This window comes from Crocuta crocuta, unplaced genomic scaffold (assembly GCF_008692635.1).
Source record: "Crocuta crocuta isolate KB4526 unplaced genomic scaffold, BGI_CrCroc_1.0 scaffold425, whole genome shotgun sequence".
Taxonomy (NCBI): Eukaryota; Metazoa; Chordata; class Mammalia; order Carnivora; family Hyaenidae; genus Crocuta; species Crocuta crocuta.
Window position 1 is genome coordinate 1,107,908 of NW_027531909.1, and position 16,290 is coordinate 1,124,197.

At 39.0% G+C, this 16,290-nt stretch overlaps 1 protein-coding gene across 3 annotated transcripts in view; it reads left to right on the forward strand.

The window, feature by feature from the left end:
- Positions 1–16,290, forward strand: part of FOCAD (focadhesin) — a 377,756-nt gene that overhangs the window by 245,486 nt on the left and 115,980 nt on the right. For all 3 annotated transcript variants that reach the window (XM_077774673.1, XM_077774670.1, XM_077774671.1), the window contains exons 16-18: positions 3,699–3,833; positions 9,315–9,365; positions 10,349–10,432. In XM_077774673.1, coding sequence (XP_077630799.1) covers positions 3,699–3,833; positions 9,315–9,365; positions 10,349–10,432 — 270 coding nt within the window. The remainder of the gene's footprint in view (positions 1–3,698; positions 3,834–9,314; positions 9,366–10,348; positions 10,433–16,290) is intronic.

Below are 16,290 nucleotides of genomic sequence, written 5' to 3' on the forward strand. Positions count from 1 at the left end.
GGTTATAGTACTTTTCTTTCCTCTTGCTTGCAGGATATTCCTCTCTGGAGGTCTTTCCACCAACTCACAGTAAATAAACATCCCTCAGATGGAACTCCTCGTCTCCACCCCCATCTCCTACAACTGTGCTGCTACATCCAGTTTTCCCTCCTTTTGTAATGTTGCTTTGTATTCATTCGGGTCTTTAGGTGCAAAACCTGTCACCTCCCAATTCATTCTCCATGAATTTTTAATTCTTTTAATTCTTTTATTCTCCATCTCAAATTTAGTATTCCTCAGGTTCCGGTCCCGGAGTAGTTGATAAGTACTGATAATCTCTTATATACTTATTACCATGTGAGGTAAGTGGGGCAGGAGAGTCAAAAGACACGATCATTGTCTTCAAAGAACTTAATATCTACTTGAGGAGACAACTTACATTCACAAAAATAGTGAATAATACTAGACAGTATGTAATTAAATGCTAAATTGGGTGGTACAGAGTTTTAAGAGTTAGAAGGTGGAGGAAAGAGTGGGATAAAAGGAGGGCTTGAATTGTAAGAAAACTTAATTGCAGAATTGGGCTCTGAACTGGCTCTTGAAACAACCTCCATTGGAACCAGATAGGCTTTTAAAGTGGAGAAAAGGCACAGACTGAGTACGCTGAGCTGGAGGTTTTTGGGAAACATTTGAGGCTCTGTGTGTGATGGGGGCCAGTGAGAAATAGGAAGTCATTTGATTGGGGGATTGCTTTGACTTTGGCTATGAGACTACCAGAAGAATCTTTCAGAAGCAGCATTTCTGCTTTTTCTGGGGGTGGGGGGTGGGGTGGGAAAGGGAGGGGGAGAGAGTATCTTTAGCAGGCTCCATGTTCAGTGCAGAGCGTGATGTGGGGCTTGATTCCAGGACCCTGGGCTCGATCCCATGACCCTGGGATCATGTCCTGAGCCGAAATCAAGAGTCAGACATTCAGCCAACTGAGCCACTCACGTGTCCTTCACATTTTCATTTTGATTGTTCCCCAACTCAGAAATGCCTGGAGGATTCCTTTTCTTTTTTGACTCTGATTGAAACTGCTTTGGTATCCTAGGGACTCTGTGATGTGCCAGGCTTTCCTCCGGTACTTTGTGCACTGGTTTTGTGTTTTGTGTTCTGACTTAATGCTTTCCATTTTCTCCTGGAGTGTCTTCCTGATTTCTGTCCTTTCCTTCCTCAAGTCCCATCTCAAGGCTTTCTGGCTCTCGATGTTCTCTCTGATGACCCCTACCCCCGGAACAGGCTCTACTCCCTGGCTCCTCCTGAAACTTTTCCATTGAAGGCAGTTTAAGTTCTAATCGTACACCTTTTGTTTCCTGATAATTTAGAATGGCATACATTTCTCTTCCTTTTCAATAGGTGCTCAGTTCTTTGAAATGTTAGCTTATGTTTTGTATTCCATTGTTCCTCTTAGTACTTTACACTTCTCTGGGTATATACTCGATGTTGAATTGATAGCTTTTAAAGATTTGGTTTGTTTGTTTCTTTTCATTGCAAATACTGATGATCTGTGGCATTGGAGCTTTGTATAAATGTGCCTTCTGACATGCCTGGCATGTGGTGCCACCCTTAGTAAATGTTTTGTTTGTTTGCTTTTTAGTGTTTGTTTATTTTTGAGAGAGAGAGAGAGCCTGTGCACACATAAGCGGGGAGGGACAGAGAGAGAGGATTTCAAGCAGACTCTGCATGGTCAGTGCAGAGCCCAGTGTGGGGCTCGAACTCATGAACTTTGAGATCATGAACTGATGCTCAGCCAACTGAGCCACACAGGTGCCCCCTCAGTAAATGTTAATGGGTTCCATTTGTAGTGGATCCCAAGCCAAAGACCATTTTTTCTGCTGTTTCATGGAAAGAAGAAAATAAGAGCAAATGCACCAAATCCTGTTGTTCTGAGATACTCTTTTTGCCACCTCCTCTTTATGCCTCTCCTTAATCTGTGTCCTTAAGTATATATTCTTCATTTATCTTTGACACCTTTTCACTTACTACCTTACATAGTTTTTCCTAAATAATTTAATGTTTCTAGATGGAGATAAATTGTGTGTGTTAATTGAAGCTTAAGAGAAGAGATGGGAGTATTTGAGAAAGATTAATCCTTGTTAAACTCTATCTAATTGATCTATGTTGGCACTCTTCCTGCCTGAGTTTTCAAATTTTAATAAAATATCTGCAAGTGAAGAAATCATCTGTTGTACTTGGAATTGAACTTAAGAAGACATTTGAATATCCAGAAAGCCAGATATTGAAATGAATTAAGAACACTTGATTTAGGGGCGCCTGGGTGGCTTAGTCCGTTAAGCGTCCAACTTTCGCTTAGGTCATGATCTCGCGGTTCGTGGGTTCGAGCCCCGCGTCGGGCTCTGTGCTAACTGCCAGCTCAGAGCCTGGAGCCTATTTCAGAGTCTGTGTCTCCCTCTCTCTCTGACCCTCCCCTGCTCACGCTGTCTCTCTCTCTCTCCTAGAAATAAATAAAAATATTTAAAAAAAAAAAAAAACACTTGATTTAGAAAATTGGATCAAGTTAAAAGCAACATTTTTGTTGGGTTGTGGTGTTTTGTTTGTTTGTTTGTTCATTCATTTGTTTGTTTGTTTATGGTAAAGAGACTTCACGCCCAGCTCAGAGCCCATCTCAGGGCTTGAAACTCACAGCCCTGAGATAAGACTAGAGCTGAGATCAATAGTCAGACACTTAACTGACTGAGCCCCCCAGGCATCCCAGAGCTGTAGTTTTATGATTTAAAAGTCTCTTAAAAAATCTGAAGAGACTTTGAAAACAAAGTTTGAAAGTAATTTATCTACCTATCTATCGATCCATTTATATATATATTTTAAAGTAGGCTCTGTGCCCAGCATGGGGCTTGAACTTAGGACCCTGTGATCAAGAGTTGTTTGCTCTACTGACTGAGCCAGCTAGGAACCCCAATTATTATTTGAGAGACAGACAGAGAGAGAGAGCGCGCGAGCAAGCAGGGGAGGGGCAGAGAGAGTGAAGGAGAGAGGGAGATGCCCAAACAGGTTCTGCACTGACATGGGGGGCTTGAACTCACAAACTGGGAGATCATGACCTGAGCTGAAATCAAGAGTCAGACACTTAACCGACTGAGCCACCCAGGCAACCCCCCAATTATTATTTTAAATAATACACTTATTCCCCAGACTCCTTTAAATGTTTACAAGATGATTTGAGTGTGTTTAACTTATATAAACTAACATCTCAATTTTCTGAGTGGTGATACAGTTTCAGTAGGACTGAAAAACTATAAAAACTGTGGATACCTGTCTTTAAAAATGTTCTAACATTTTAAGGGTTATCTTACCCTTCTTTGTTTCGGGCACTGATTCTTCAACAATGTATGTGGCTAATCTAATTGTGTGTGTGTGTGTGTGTGTGTGTGTGTGTGTGTGTGTGTATGCATGTGCACGCACGAATGAGTTTTCTTTCCTTGAATAACCAAAATACAGTAGTAAAGAAGCGGTCATGTGACTCAGGCCACTGCATCTTTAACAGTTGATTACATGGGTGTAAATAAGTTCTTTGGAGGAGTGCTACCTTACCAAATCTTAACTTCTGGGACTGCTCTTGTTCTTTTCTAGCTTCCCTATAATAAAGTGACTCCTCTTTACTACTGACCTCCTCTCAGTTGGGATTTTTCTGGGCGTTGACTTTTTCCTTTGCTTCCCAGGTTGTTTGTATTCGCTCCACGTGGAACGCGCTCTCCCCAAAGCTCAGCTGTGACACGAGACCTCTCATTTTGAAGACCCTCAGTGAACTGTTTTCTCTGGTTCCTTCTCTGACAGTCAATACAGCTGAATACGAGGTATGCATTTGGAGCTCAAGACGTTACCTGTTTTTACATTGGAAAGACATGGGCTTTATAATAACTTCTGGAAGAAGATATTATGAATATCTTCTTCATAATCTTGGCCAAAAATCCTTTACCATATTTTGTTCTAAGAACATGATATCTTCATCCATCCTATCAATTCTGTATTTTTTAAAATATTTATTTTTTTGAGAGAGAGAGAGGGAAAGAGGGAGAGAGAGAGATCATAAGTGGGGGAGGGACAGAGAGAGATGGAGACACAGAATCTGAAGCAGGCTCCAGGCTCTGAGCTTTTAGCACAGAGCCCAAACACAGGGCTCGAACTGTGAGGTCATGACCTGAGCCAAAGTTGGTCACATAACCCACTGAGCTACCCAGGTGCCCCTCAATTCAATTTTTAAGGCTTTTTAACATAAAGGATACCAAGTTTTTACTGGGAGAATATAGTCAAAAATTTTAAAAGTATGTTAAAAACAGTGTTTCTACAGTAATAGAATTCTCGAGATGAAAAGTTTAAATTCATTCTGTTGGTGTTTTTAGTTGTAAAAAATGTCACAAAGACTTTAATAAGGCAGAGCAAAACCTCCCATAGTATGGACATATTGTCATTTGTGTTTTGCTTCTACAATTGTCACGAAGATTCAATTTTTACACATTAGTTCACATTTCGCAAGAAGATCTATACAATGAGGATGATGGAAAAATCAATCTGTCTTAGGAGAGGAAAATAATTTTACGAACTACTCCGTATTTGTCATTGTAGTGACCCGAAACACTTGGCAGAAGGTGTTTTGCTAGAAGATTTATATATTCTGCTTAACATTTTCTGTATTATCTCTTCCTGAAATGAGTGAAATGGAGAGTGGCGAATTCATTTATGTCTCGACTTTTATAGCCATATTCCCGCGCATGCTCATCTTTTCTCGTTTTCCATTAAAGAGCACCCATTGATTTTCACATGAAGTCTTTCTGAACTTTTAGTTTGAGTCCTTCACAGACTTCGATAAACTACCTCCCCCAATAATAGTCTCTTAAATGCTTTAGATTATGTGATAAAGCAGGATTATAAGATAATACTTCTTCTAAGCATTCTTAATGCTGCACAGTGAATAAAATCTAATTTGTCCTTCCTGAGGATACAATACCTCCTATAGTGCCTAGCACCTAACGTATATTCAGTAAATAGTTAATGAATGATTGAACCAATATAGGGTACTTACTTCAGTTTATTCTCACATTTGGGTTTTTGTTTTAGGGGATTAAAAAAAAGAATCAATTCGAGACTCTAGAGTATGGAGTTCACCAACCGTCTTTTCTATGGTGACTATTATGATACATACACTTAACATTGTCAGAAAGTCTGTTGGGCTACTGATAAGGAGCTAAGACTAAAAGCCAAAGTAAGGACATATTGTGTATATTTATTTTCTGTTTTCAAGGACTGAACTCATAGACCTTTGTCTTGCTTGTACTTGGAATCATTCAGATTTTATTACAGGTTAATTTATGAACTGGTTTTGGTGTTGGTTTCTTCTCTTTGCTTACCAATGGCTGTCAGTTTTCTTTTGGGAAGGGGGGGACTTCATTTTTTTTTTTCTTTTCCAAATTTACATTCTTTTACACCGGTGTCTTATTTTGGTTTATCTTCAGGCTTAATGAGGTTCCTCTGTTGCTCAGATAGACTGCTTTGAGGCCATTCCATCCACCAGTTTCCTCCCAGTAAGAGAGAGCCCTTCAGTTACCATATCCACTGGGAAGCAGAACTAAAGACACGTAGAAAGAGACCTCTGTCCATCTGTCTCAGTCTATCTGTCTTGCTCTCTCTTTGTCTCTCCCTGCCCCTCTCTTTTTCCCCATCTCCTCCTCTCTCACTCTTCATGGCCTTCCTTTCTCCCTCCCTCCTTTCCTGTCTCCCTATGAGTATTTACATAACGTGTTCTCTATTAACTGCTTAGAGTTTGGATATAATATTCCCAAAGCATTTCTTAGGTCCTTGCTCTTTCTAGTCACCACAGTGTCTTGTGTTTGCCAAAAATAGAGTCCAACCCCTCTTTACCTAAGCAGGAAGACCCTAGTCAGGTCTTTTAGAATCTGGCCTCGCTCTACTTTTCCGCCCCCTGCACTTCAGGAAAATCAAACCACTGGTGATGTTTTTTTCTGCCTCCAGAGTTTTCTATTTCTTTTCCTTTGTGCACATTGTTTTCTCTGTCAGAAATGTGGGTTTTTTTCATCTCTAATTTAAAATCTATTTTAGACAAATACTTGGGTTTAATTCATCTTGTTCTTTCAGAATTTTTGTGGAAGTAGGAGTCTGTTGCCAGAGACCTGATTCTTTATCTTTACTGTTTTTTATACTGTTCTAAGAACATTTCTTTTTTAAAAAGTGTTTATTTATTTTGAGAGGTGGGGGGAGACAGCATGAGCAGGGGAGAAGCAGAGAGAGAGGGAGACACAGAATCCCAAGCAGGTTCCAGGCTCTGAGCTGTCAGCACAGAGCCCAATGCAGGGCTTGAACTCACAAACCACAAAATCATGACCTGAGCTAAAGCCGGGACCTCAACCAACTGAGCCACCCAGGTGCCCTTGAGAACATTTATTTCTATTTACTACTACAGATATATGTGTTTTTACATATATTATTTTTCCCATTAAAATAAAATCTTGTTGAAAATAGATACCATGTTTCCATTAGTGTATTTTCTGAATTGCTTTCCAAAGTGCCTGTACATCCATTCATTGACTCAGGATATATTTATTAAAGCTATACTAGGCTTTAGAGACACTAATACATATTTTAGGTATTCTTTTTAAGTACTTATTGTATTCCTGGCACCTTTCTCATTAATTTATACCAATTCAGTATAATGTCTCACAGGAAGGTATTGTTTTTCATTTTACAGCCAAAGTATCTGAGATTTCTTATTAAGAGGTTCGTCCATTCATTAAATGTTTGTTGAGTACCTGCTACATGCCAGACAAGTAACTTGAACAACGTTGTCATTTCTAAATGAAAGCTAATGTCTAAACCTATGATTTTTAGCTCCATAGCGTGTATTTTCCCATTATACCATGTTGTCAGTCCTTGCCTTCCTTTTTTTTTTTAAAAAATGTTTATTTATTTTTGAGAGAGAGAGAGAGGGAAACAGAGGATCTGAAGTGGGCTCTGTGCTGGCAGCAGAGAGCCCGATGTGGGGCTCAGACTCATAAACTCTGAGATCATGACTTGAGGTGAAATCATGCTTAACCCATTGAGCCACCCAGGCGCCCTGGTCCTTGCCTTCCAAAAGCTCAAAGGTTCACGAAAGAGGTAGTAAACATAAGCAACAATAATTATAATAACATTTTTTAAAATGTTAATTTATTTTTAATTTACATCCAAGTTTTTTAGCATATAGTGCAATGATGATTTCAGGAGTAGAGTCCAGTGATTCATCCCCTACCTATAATACCCAGTGCTCATCCCGACAAATGTCTTCCTTAATGCCTCTTGCCCATTTAGCCCATCCCTCCCGCAGTCCCTCCAGCAACCTTCAGTTTGTTCTCTGTACTTAAGAGTCTCATATGTTTTGTCCTCCTCCTTGTTTTTATATTATTTTGCTTCACTTCCATCATGTTCATCTGTTCATATGGTATTTGTCTCTCCCTGACTAATTTTGTTTAGCATAATACCCTCGAGTTCCATCCATGTAGTTGTAAATGGCAAGATTCCATTCTTTTTGATTGCCAAGTAATACTCCATTGTATCTATATACCACATCTTCTGTATCCATTCATCCGTCGATGGACATTTGGCCTCTTTACACACTTTGGCTATTGTTAATAGCACTCTATAAACATCGGGTTGCATGTGCACCTTTGAAAGAGCACACTCATATCTCTTGGATAAATACCTAGTAGTTCAGTTGCTGGGTCGTAGGGTAGTTCTGTTTTTAATTTTTTGAGGACCTTCCATACTGTTTTCCAGAGTTGCTGCGCCAGTTTGCATTCCCACCAGCAGTGCAAGAGAGATCCTCTTTCTCCGCATCCTTGCCAACATCTGTTGTTGCCTGAGTTGTTAATGTTAGTCATTCTGACAGGTGTGAGGTGGTATCTCATTGTGGTTTTAATTTGTGTTTCCCTGATGATGAGTGATGTTGAGCATCTTCTCATGTGTCTGTTAGCCATCAGATGTCTTCTTTGGAGAAGTGTTTATTCATGTCTTTGGCCCATTTCTTCACTGGATTATTTGTTTTTTTGGGTGTTGAGTTTGATAAGTTCTTCGTAGATTTTGGATATTAACCCTTTATCTGATATGTCATTTGTAAACATCTTTCTGTTGGTGAGGATCCTCTGTTGGTTGCCTTTTAGTGCCTTTTAGTTTTGCTGATTGTTTCCTTTGCTGTGCAGAAGCTTTTTATTTTGATGAGGTTCATTTTTGCTTTGGTTTCCCTTGCCTCTGGAGACGTGTTTAGTAAGAAGTTGCTGCGGCTGAAGTCAAAGAGGTTTTTGCCTGCTTTCTCCTCTAGGATTTTGATGGCTTCCTGTGTTACGTTTAGGTCTTTCATCCATTTTCAGTTTATTTTTGTGTATACTGTAAGAAAGCGGTCCAGGTTCATTTTTTCGCATGTGTCACTGTCTAGTTTTCCCAGAACTATTTGCTGAAGAGACTGTCTTTTATTCCATTGGATACTCTTTCCTGCTTTGTCAAAGATTAGTTAACCATATGTTTGTAGGTCCATTTCTGGGTCTGTTCTGTTCCATTATTCTGAGTGTCTGTTTTTGTGCCAAATATAATAACAGTTGATGGGTGAATACACTAAATCAAAGGGCTATGATAGTATAGTGTGGAAGTGACCAGCATTCTAGGAGGAATTAAAAGAAACCTTATTTAGTTGGTGCTATAAGACTAGGTTCTTGTAGAATTTTTTAAAAAAAAATGTTGCTTTGTATTGAAGTCTAAGAAATAGAATATACAAAGACAAGGAGGAATAGAAGAACCTTCTATGATTTATAAGGGCAAGAAATTAGATGTGATTGAAATGAAGAAGACCTTGAGCCTTGGCAAGTAAATGGGTTTTTAAGCTCAATTGCTTATTAAATATTTGGCATTTGAGGAACTGGGCTCTATGGTCTAGGCTTTGGAAATGGAAAAAGTCAGTCACTGCCGTAAGGAGTGTACATCTACTAGGGAGTAAACCGTATACACGGAAAGAGAGGAGTGATGTTCGTACTAAGTAGGACTTGAGAGGTCAGCAAAAAATGGTTAGGTTTCTAACTTTAGTAATCCTAACATCTCATTGTGTTTAAAATGTCCATATGTTTCCCATGATGAGTCTCTTTCTGAGTATTTTCGTTTTATAAATGATGGGTAAATACAGATTAAGTCAGTCACTAGCAATATACTTGTGAAAGTGGTTCAGTTTGCACTATTTGCTACTATATATTGTTCTCAGTTTTCTCTTCCACTTAAAAATGTAATGTTTATTGATTTTTCAGAATTTTAAAGTCCAAGTCCTCAGCTTCCTCTGGACCCATACTCAAAACAAGGTACTATCACAAGGGTGTCTGAAACACAACCTAGGTGGGAAAGAACCATGAAACCAGATGCTTTGAATAAACAAACGTAACCCCACTTGAAATGATGGCTTTTTGTTCTTAAAACAATTCTGACATTAGTAAGTTTAGGTTTTAGACATTCTTTTCTATTTTTTTTAATAATTTACTTATTCTGAGAGAGAGAGAGAGAGAGCATGAGCAGTGGAGGGGCAGAGAGAGAGAATTCCAAGCAGGCTTCCACACTGCTGGTACGGAGCCCAATGTGGCACTCAAACTCACGAACCGTGAGATTGTGACCTGAGCCGAAACCAAGAATCAGACACCTAACCGACTGAGCCACCCAGGCGCCCCTAGAAATTCTTTTCAGTTTGTGCCCATTAATACATGTCTGTCATCAGATGCACTTGTTACCTTGTGAAGCTGACAGATGTGAAGAGAGACTGGTGCCATTGTGTCATTTTATTAATCGGCCCTTTCCTGCTTTGCCCGTCCCTCAACAAGCGTATCAAACAAACAAAAGTCCAGATGATGTTCTAGATGTCATTTCCAGTCAAGGAGAACAAAGAAGAGGGTGTCTGTTGGTGATGTTAGACTAGACTCATGAGTGTGTGAGCTTAGATTCCCAAGGGCTAACTTTTTAGTAGCTGGAGAATCAGAACGTAATTCCAACCGATCAGACTCTAAATCCATATACTACTTCCCGTAAACCACACCACCTCATGAAGACCTGAGCTATTTTGACTTAATTTATGTTCAATGTCCAAACTAGGATGAAAATACAGCGCTTCTGATCTCTCTACCGAGTGCTGACTTCTCTCCTTTTTTAGTCAGAACATAGTAAGCAAGGCTTGAATACAATTTCCAGAGCCCTGACTATCGCACTTTGAAATTGGTGTGGGAACTTTGTTCTTCCTGCAGAGGCGCTGTGTAATATATATTGTTTATTTTGTTTGTCTTCCTGGTACCCCGTCTAGGAATCAGTCGTAGCAAACGCTGCCTATAAATCTCTGTCACATTTTAGTGCAGGAGAGCACACCATTCTTCACCTGCCTGAAGAGGTAAGCCTTTCTGCTTTCTCAATGGTATCTCTTCACTGCTGGGTTTTCTAAATTTATTTGTATATATTTCCTCTCTTAGAAGATTTTTATCTAATGGATGTGTACATAACTCTAGATATGTTGTCTATAAAACATGAGAACTTATATTTATTAATTTGTCTGATCTGTAAAAGACTGTAGAGGTCTTAGACCCCACAGATTATGAATTTAAATCTCTTTGAGGCAGGTGCAAGAGACCTGTGGTACAGACAAAGGCTCTGTAGGTGACTGCATGCCTGTGCCCATGGCTTACTCTGGAAGATCTTTGTCACCATAGGAACCATTTTGCCCAGTTAGTGCTCCATCTTGGACTTCAAATCCAAGCATGGCCTGCATAGACTAAGGTTTATGCAGCCCGTGCAGCCAAAGACCCTTATTTGTGATACAGAATTGAGATGCCATGTGAAAAAAATCTGTCATTTTAATTAATTTAGTGTGAAATGATATATAGCTTAGTCCCGGAGAACTGGATGAAGAAAGGATCACTCCTCTAAGAGTTAACACATTGTGTGACATTATCTTAATTTATATATATATATACAATATAATATATACTATATAATATGTAAATACTATAATGTACATATGTATATATGTAAATATAATATGTACATATTATATATTATAATACTATATATATTTTTTAATTTTTTTGAAGCTTTATGCTNACTGAGCCACCCAGGCACCCCAACATACAGCCTTTTCTAATATCTAGTTAATATAACCAGGTTTAAGTTACAAGGTTATATTAAGGACCTAAGTGTATGGATCTCACATTTTAATGTTACTGCTAATTCAAATGCATACAAGTGTTACTGAATGCCTGTAGAGTTTAAGGCAGACGTTGTATTAGAAGTTCGGTTTTGTGTTACTCAGAATCAGTCCTTAGGTCAAGTGGCTCAAGAAGTTTTAATACAAATGTCTAGGGATCCTTAGGCATTAAAATGGGTTGACTTTTTCCTTGGGATTGAGTTTATATAGAGGTCAGTTGCCAGTACGAACAAGGCAAACTTGTATTTATTGAATTGAAATGGAGGGGTCGATGACAGGCTCTTGTAAAACCAAATCCTAAGGCAGGCTTTCTCCTGTTGATGATGCAAAGACAGATGGGCTTTCCCAAATGGGAAGGCTTAGGGAAAAGTGTTCTGTGACTCATGAAATGAAAAGAGATGGACTTCAGATTGCACTCTGGTGACTTAGCAATACTGGGAGGGCACCTGTTGGGATGAGCACTAGGTGTTATATGTGAGCAATGAATCATGGAATCTACCCCCCCCACACACACACAAAGCCAAGAGCACACTGTACACACTGTCTGTTAGCTGACTTGACAATAAATTATATTTTAAAATATTAAATACATAAACACATAAACAAAACAAAAAAAAATAAAGAAAAAGGAAACATTATAGGTAAAAAGGCTGCATGTAAATTTTATATGCAAACTCCTACCAGTAAGTTGGGTACAACATCTGGAAAGATAATTTTTATTATTATTATTTTAAGAAGCAGTTGCTAATTTAGATCACAGCATCATAATTACCTTTACTTTTAGCTGTTATTCATGAAATTTGGAGTAGTAGCTTTGTTTAAATAACTGCCACATATTCCTAACTGTTTAGTCTTTACCCCTTGGGTACTGATATGTTTATATCTTTTCCTACGTTAGCATTGTATTCAGTTTTCCGATTGTGATTTTTAGAGTTTATACTCAGTTAAGGACTATGCTAGTCAAATATTAGATACTTTCTTATTTATTTAGAGTGTGTGCACATGTGCTGGTGGCAGGGAGGGGCAGAGAGGGAGAGGAGGCAGAGGGAGAGAGGGAGAATCCCAAGCAGGCTTCATGCTTAGCAGAGCCCAGCACAGGGCTCAGTCTCGTGACTGGGTGATCATGACCTGAGGTGTTATCAGGAGTCTGACACTTAACTGATTGAGACACTCACGTGTCTCTTAAATACTTTCTTAATCTAACTAGTCAATGTCCTCTGATCCCTGGGGACCTATAAACACCTCTTTATACCTTCCAATACAAAGGGTAGTGGCATACTTAGAGGTGGGGTTTCTCCATATGCTTAGGTTTTCACCATTAGAGTGTGAAGAACTATAAAGGAAATATCTCAACTTCTTTCTACCCAAACTTCTGGGATAAAACTTACTCCCTGAAGTAACAGTGTTTCACTGTAGTGGGTGTTCTCAACTAGGTTTAAGATGAGGGAACATAAGTGACTTGAACGAGTCTGTCTTTGAGCCCCCCTGTCTCTGATATAGACGACCTGCCTCCTCGTGGAGAATTATTGCTTCCAAGACTGCACAATGCATTCTTCTTCCTTTCATTGATTACTGATTTTCAATTTGGTCATTTGAATACCTAAGAGCTAAAAGTCCAAAAAATGGTCAATGTGTTTATATCCTGAATAAACCCCCCAAAGGCTAAGGATACAACTGAGTCAGGTCCGAACCTCTGTTGTGTAGGTGATAGCAGTGATGTGAAACCAAGGTTCATTTTCTATAAAAAACATATTTTCAATTGTTTGAAGAGTCCTTGCCAGGTAGAGACTTCTACTGTGTAAAAGTTAAGATTCTTCCTTGTTAACAGAGATTAGTTACTGTGTACCATGCGCAGTTTGGCTTACTCAGAAACCTGAAGGTTACCTCTGTACCTTTCCAGTGAAAGTACATCCACATTCCCTCTGTGAAAACTTGTGGAGTCTTTTAAATGAGAGTGCTCTAAATTTCAAGTAAAAATAAACAACAAAAAGATACACTGTATCCTTAGCAACATGGCTACTTTTGTATGTAATTTAGCTACTCTGGTAAGTACAGTATTGCCTGTCTTTAAATCTACTAAAGAAAGATTTCTTGTTCATTGATACATCCATGTAAACCGTGAAGCTTGTTGAAAGCTCACAGACTGATAGAACAAAAGGTGTTGGGAGAGTGGCAGACATAAGTTCGGGTTGAATGAAACAGTCCACCGAAGGAAGGATGGAAAATGTCAGTGAGCTGTGAAGTTTCACGAGATACCGTGTGAATTGGGGATTTGAAGATCAAATTCATGAACTCCGCTTTCTTGTCATTAGGCTGTTATTAGGAAGTTCTGTGGGATTAGTCACTTAATACTTGCATCGGTTTAGCAATTATTTATCGGACATACACTAAGCCTGAGGCCATATTTCTAAGCTGGGAATGTTGAGTGAATCCAAATGTTTTGTTGGTTTGTAAAAATATCATTGTTGGTCACTTGAAACATGCAAATCTAAAGTTGGTCAAAAAGTTTCAGGGGCTTCTTTGAAGCCTTGTTGATTCCAATGTTAAGAAATGGACAGAAACGATTTTTGTTTTTAGTTTGTATTTCTTTGTTGTGTGGAGAGCTATTTATTCTTTTCCTTGGCCTTCGTTAATGTGCCCCCCAACCCAAGAAAATAAACAAAAATATAGAGAATTGTTATTCTGGTAAAACAATCAGTAATGGAGAAACATTAAGGCAGAAGAGTGACTCCGATCTCTGCCTTGGGTTCATGAAAAACTACTTCGCTGTTCAACAATTAAGCTTTTTAGTAAAGAATCTTAAGATAAATTGTGTTCTTGATTTCTGGAGTTAATTTTCGAAGCGAGTAATATAAGAGAACTCATTATGCATCCTGGGTTGGTATTAATATGGTATAACCTGTTTGGCGTTGATTTAAGTGAATGTCACTGCATTCATCAGAAGCTGTTTCTCTTTTTAAATAAATTTATGCAGATACTTGACATGTTCTAAATAAAATCCCGTGTTTATGCACAAACTCTTAGATTTTCATAGGCTATACAGGGGCAAGGTAGTTAAAAGGTTATCTGGCTCAGAACCCACAGCGAGGCATTTTGTAGTATAAGCTTTCCAATATTCACTTTGAAGCAGATTCTAAAAGTAATTTATCATTTAATATTTGGCTCTCCCTTTAAGTTTCTTCAACAAAGCTTAGCTATATTTGGAAGGGTGTAGTTGTGTGTGAGTGTGCGTGCGTGTATGCATGTTTTTAAATATATATGTGGTTTTCCTGGATGTTTCATATAATTACCAAATGTAATATATTTTGTAACATAATTACCAAAATGTTATAGTTTTACAGGTATTGTTTTATATGACTTCTCTTGATTTTTCTTAGTTGTACACACACACATCTTAATTCAGTAGTTATACGCAAAGCAAGGGAAAAGCCTGGGTCTCACATAGGGAAGCTGGGATAAATACTCCTTGAAATGTAATGGAACCAAGGTCCAACAATAAGTGCTAATTTGTCTCATCTTTGAAGAAACAAATCCTGCCATTGTAAGGAGGCAGAATACATCAGCTATTCTTACATTACAGTACATCTGTAGTTTCTTTGTTAAAATATATGCATATGTAAGATGCAGACATATGCTCTTTACCACATGGCAGATAAATTAATATAGGCATCCAGTTATGTGAATGTAAAATTAGACAACATAAGATAGATGAGTGGATCGTTATTTTTTATCTCCAACCTAGTAGGTCTTTCTTTCTTTAGCGTGTCTAAGAGATATTGATGGCCTGGGTCCTGTGACTCACTTGAAGTAATTTAGGTTGACTGATCAGAAAGACTGGACAGGCTAAAATGTGTGCAAAAATAATTGTATCCCTTTTACATTAAATAATTCTGGACTTGGAAACATTTGGTTGTTTGCCTTAGTTCATTCACCAATTAAGATCCCTCTGAAGATGGCGACAGCTTCCTGCTTCTGCTTCCTCTTCCTCTACCCCACCACCTACCCCTCCCCTCCACCTCCTCCGTATAGCCTGCCTTCCACCCTCCTTCCCTTCCTCCCTGCCTCCTCACCGTCTTCCTCTCTTTCTCAGCAGCTTTATTGAGCTATAATTCGCATCCCATATAATTCACCCATTTAAAGTGTATAATTCAGTGGGTTTAGTATATTTAAAGAACTGTGCAAAGAGTCACAGAGCAACAACAATCTAATTTTAGAACATTTTATTAGTAGTCAATCGCCATCACTCCTTTCCACTCCCGCAGCCCTAAGCACCCATTAATCTACTTTCTGTCTCTAAATTTGCCTAGCCTGAACCTTTTCTATAATGAAATTACATAGTAAGTGTGTGGTCTTTTGTGACTGGCTTCCGTCACTTAGCATGTTTTCAAGGTTCGTTCATCTCCAGCACCTATCTGTACCTCACACCTTTTTGTGACCAAATAATATTCCGTCGTGTAGATATGCCACACATTGTTTATGCTTTAACTGGTCGTGGGCATTTGAATTGCTTCCATTCTTTGGCTGTTACAAACAATGCATTCACATTCATATGCAAATTTTATGTGAATATCTATTTTCATTTCTCTCCTTATATGCCTAGGAATGGAGTTGCTGGGCCATGGGGTAACTCTTTTTTAACTTTCTGAGAACCTGCCAAACTGTTTTTCAAAGGGGCTGCATGCACCATTTTACATTCCCACCCGCAGAGCTGGAGGGTTCCAATATTTCTCTTTCATCACCTATGCCTCTGAATTTTCATATTGATTTAAGTGGTCACCTCTGTCTTCCACCTCCCCAAACCTCCCACCACCTGTGGATATGGCAGAGGTCAGAGCTGCCCAGCGCTTTGATAACCGGGGTGAGAGCTGGCGTGACCTGTGCAGTCTCCGGCCGTAAGCATTGCTGTCTGTTTCCCCAGTGTGGTGTTCCAGTATCATTTCCAGTGCGTACCACGATGTGTAAAAGGGAAGCAAGGCAAACAGACCCAGAAACAACTCCTTTTTTGGATCTTTGGAGGCGACTAGGACTGGTTAGAGTCTCTAAGAGAA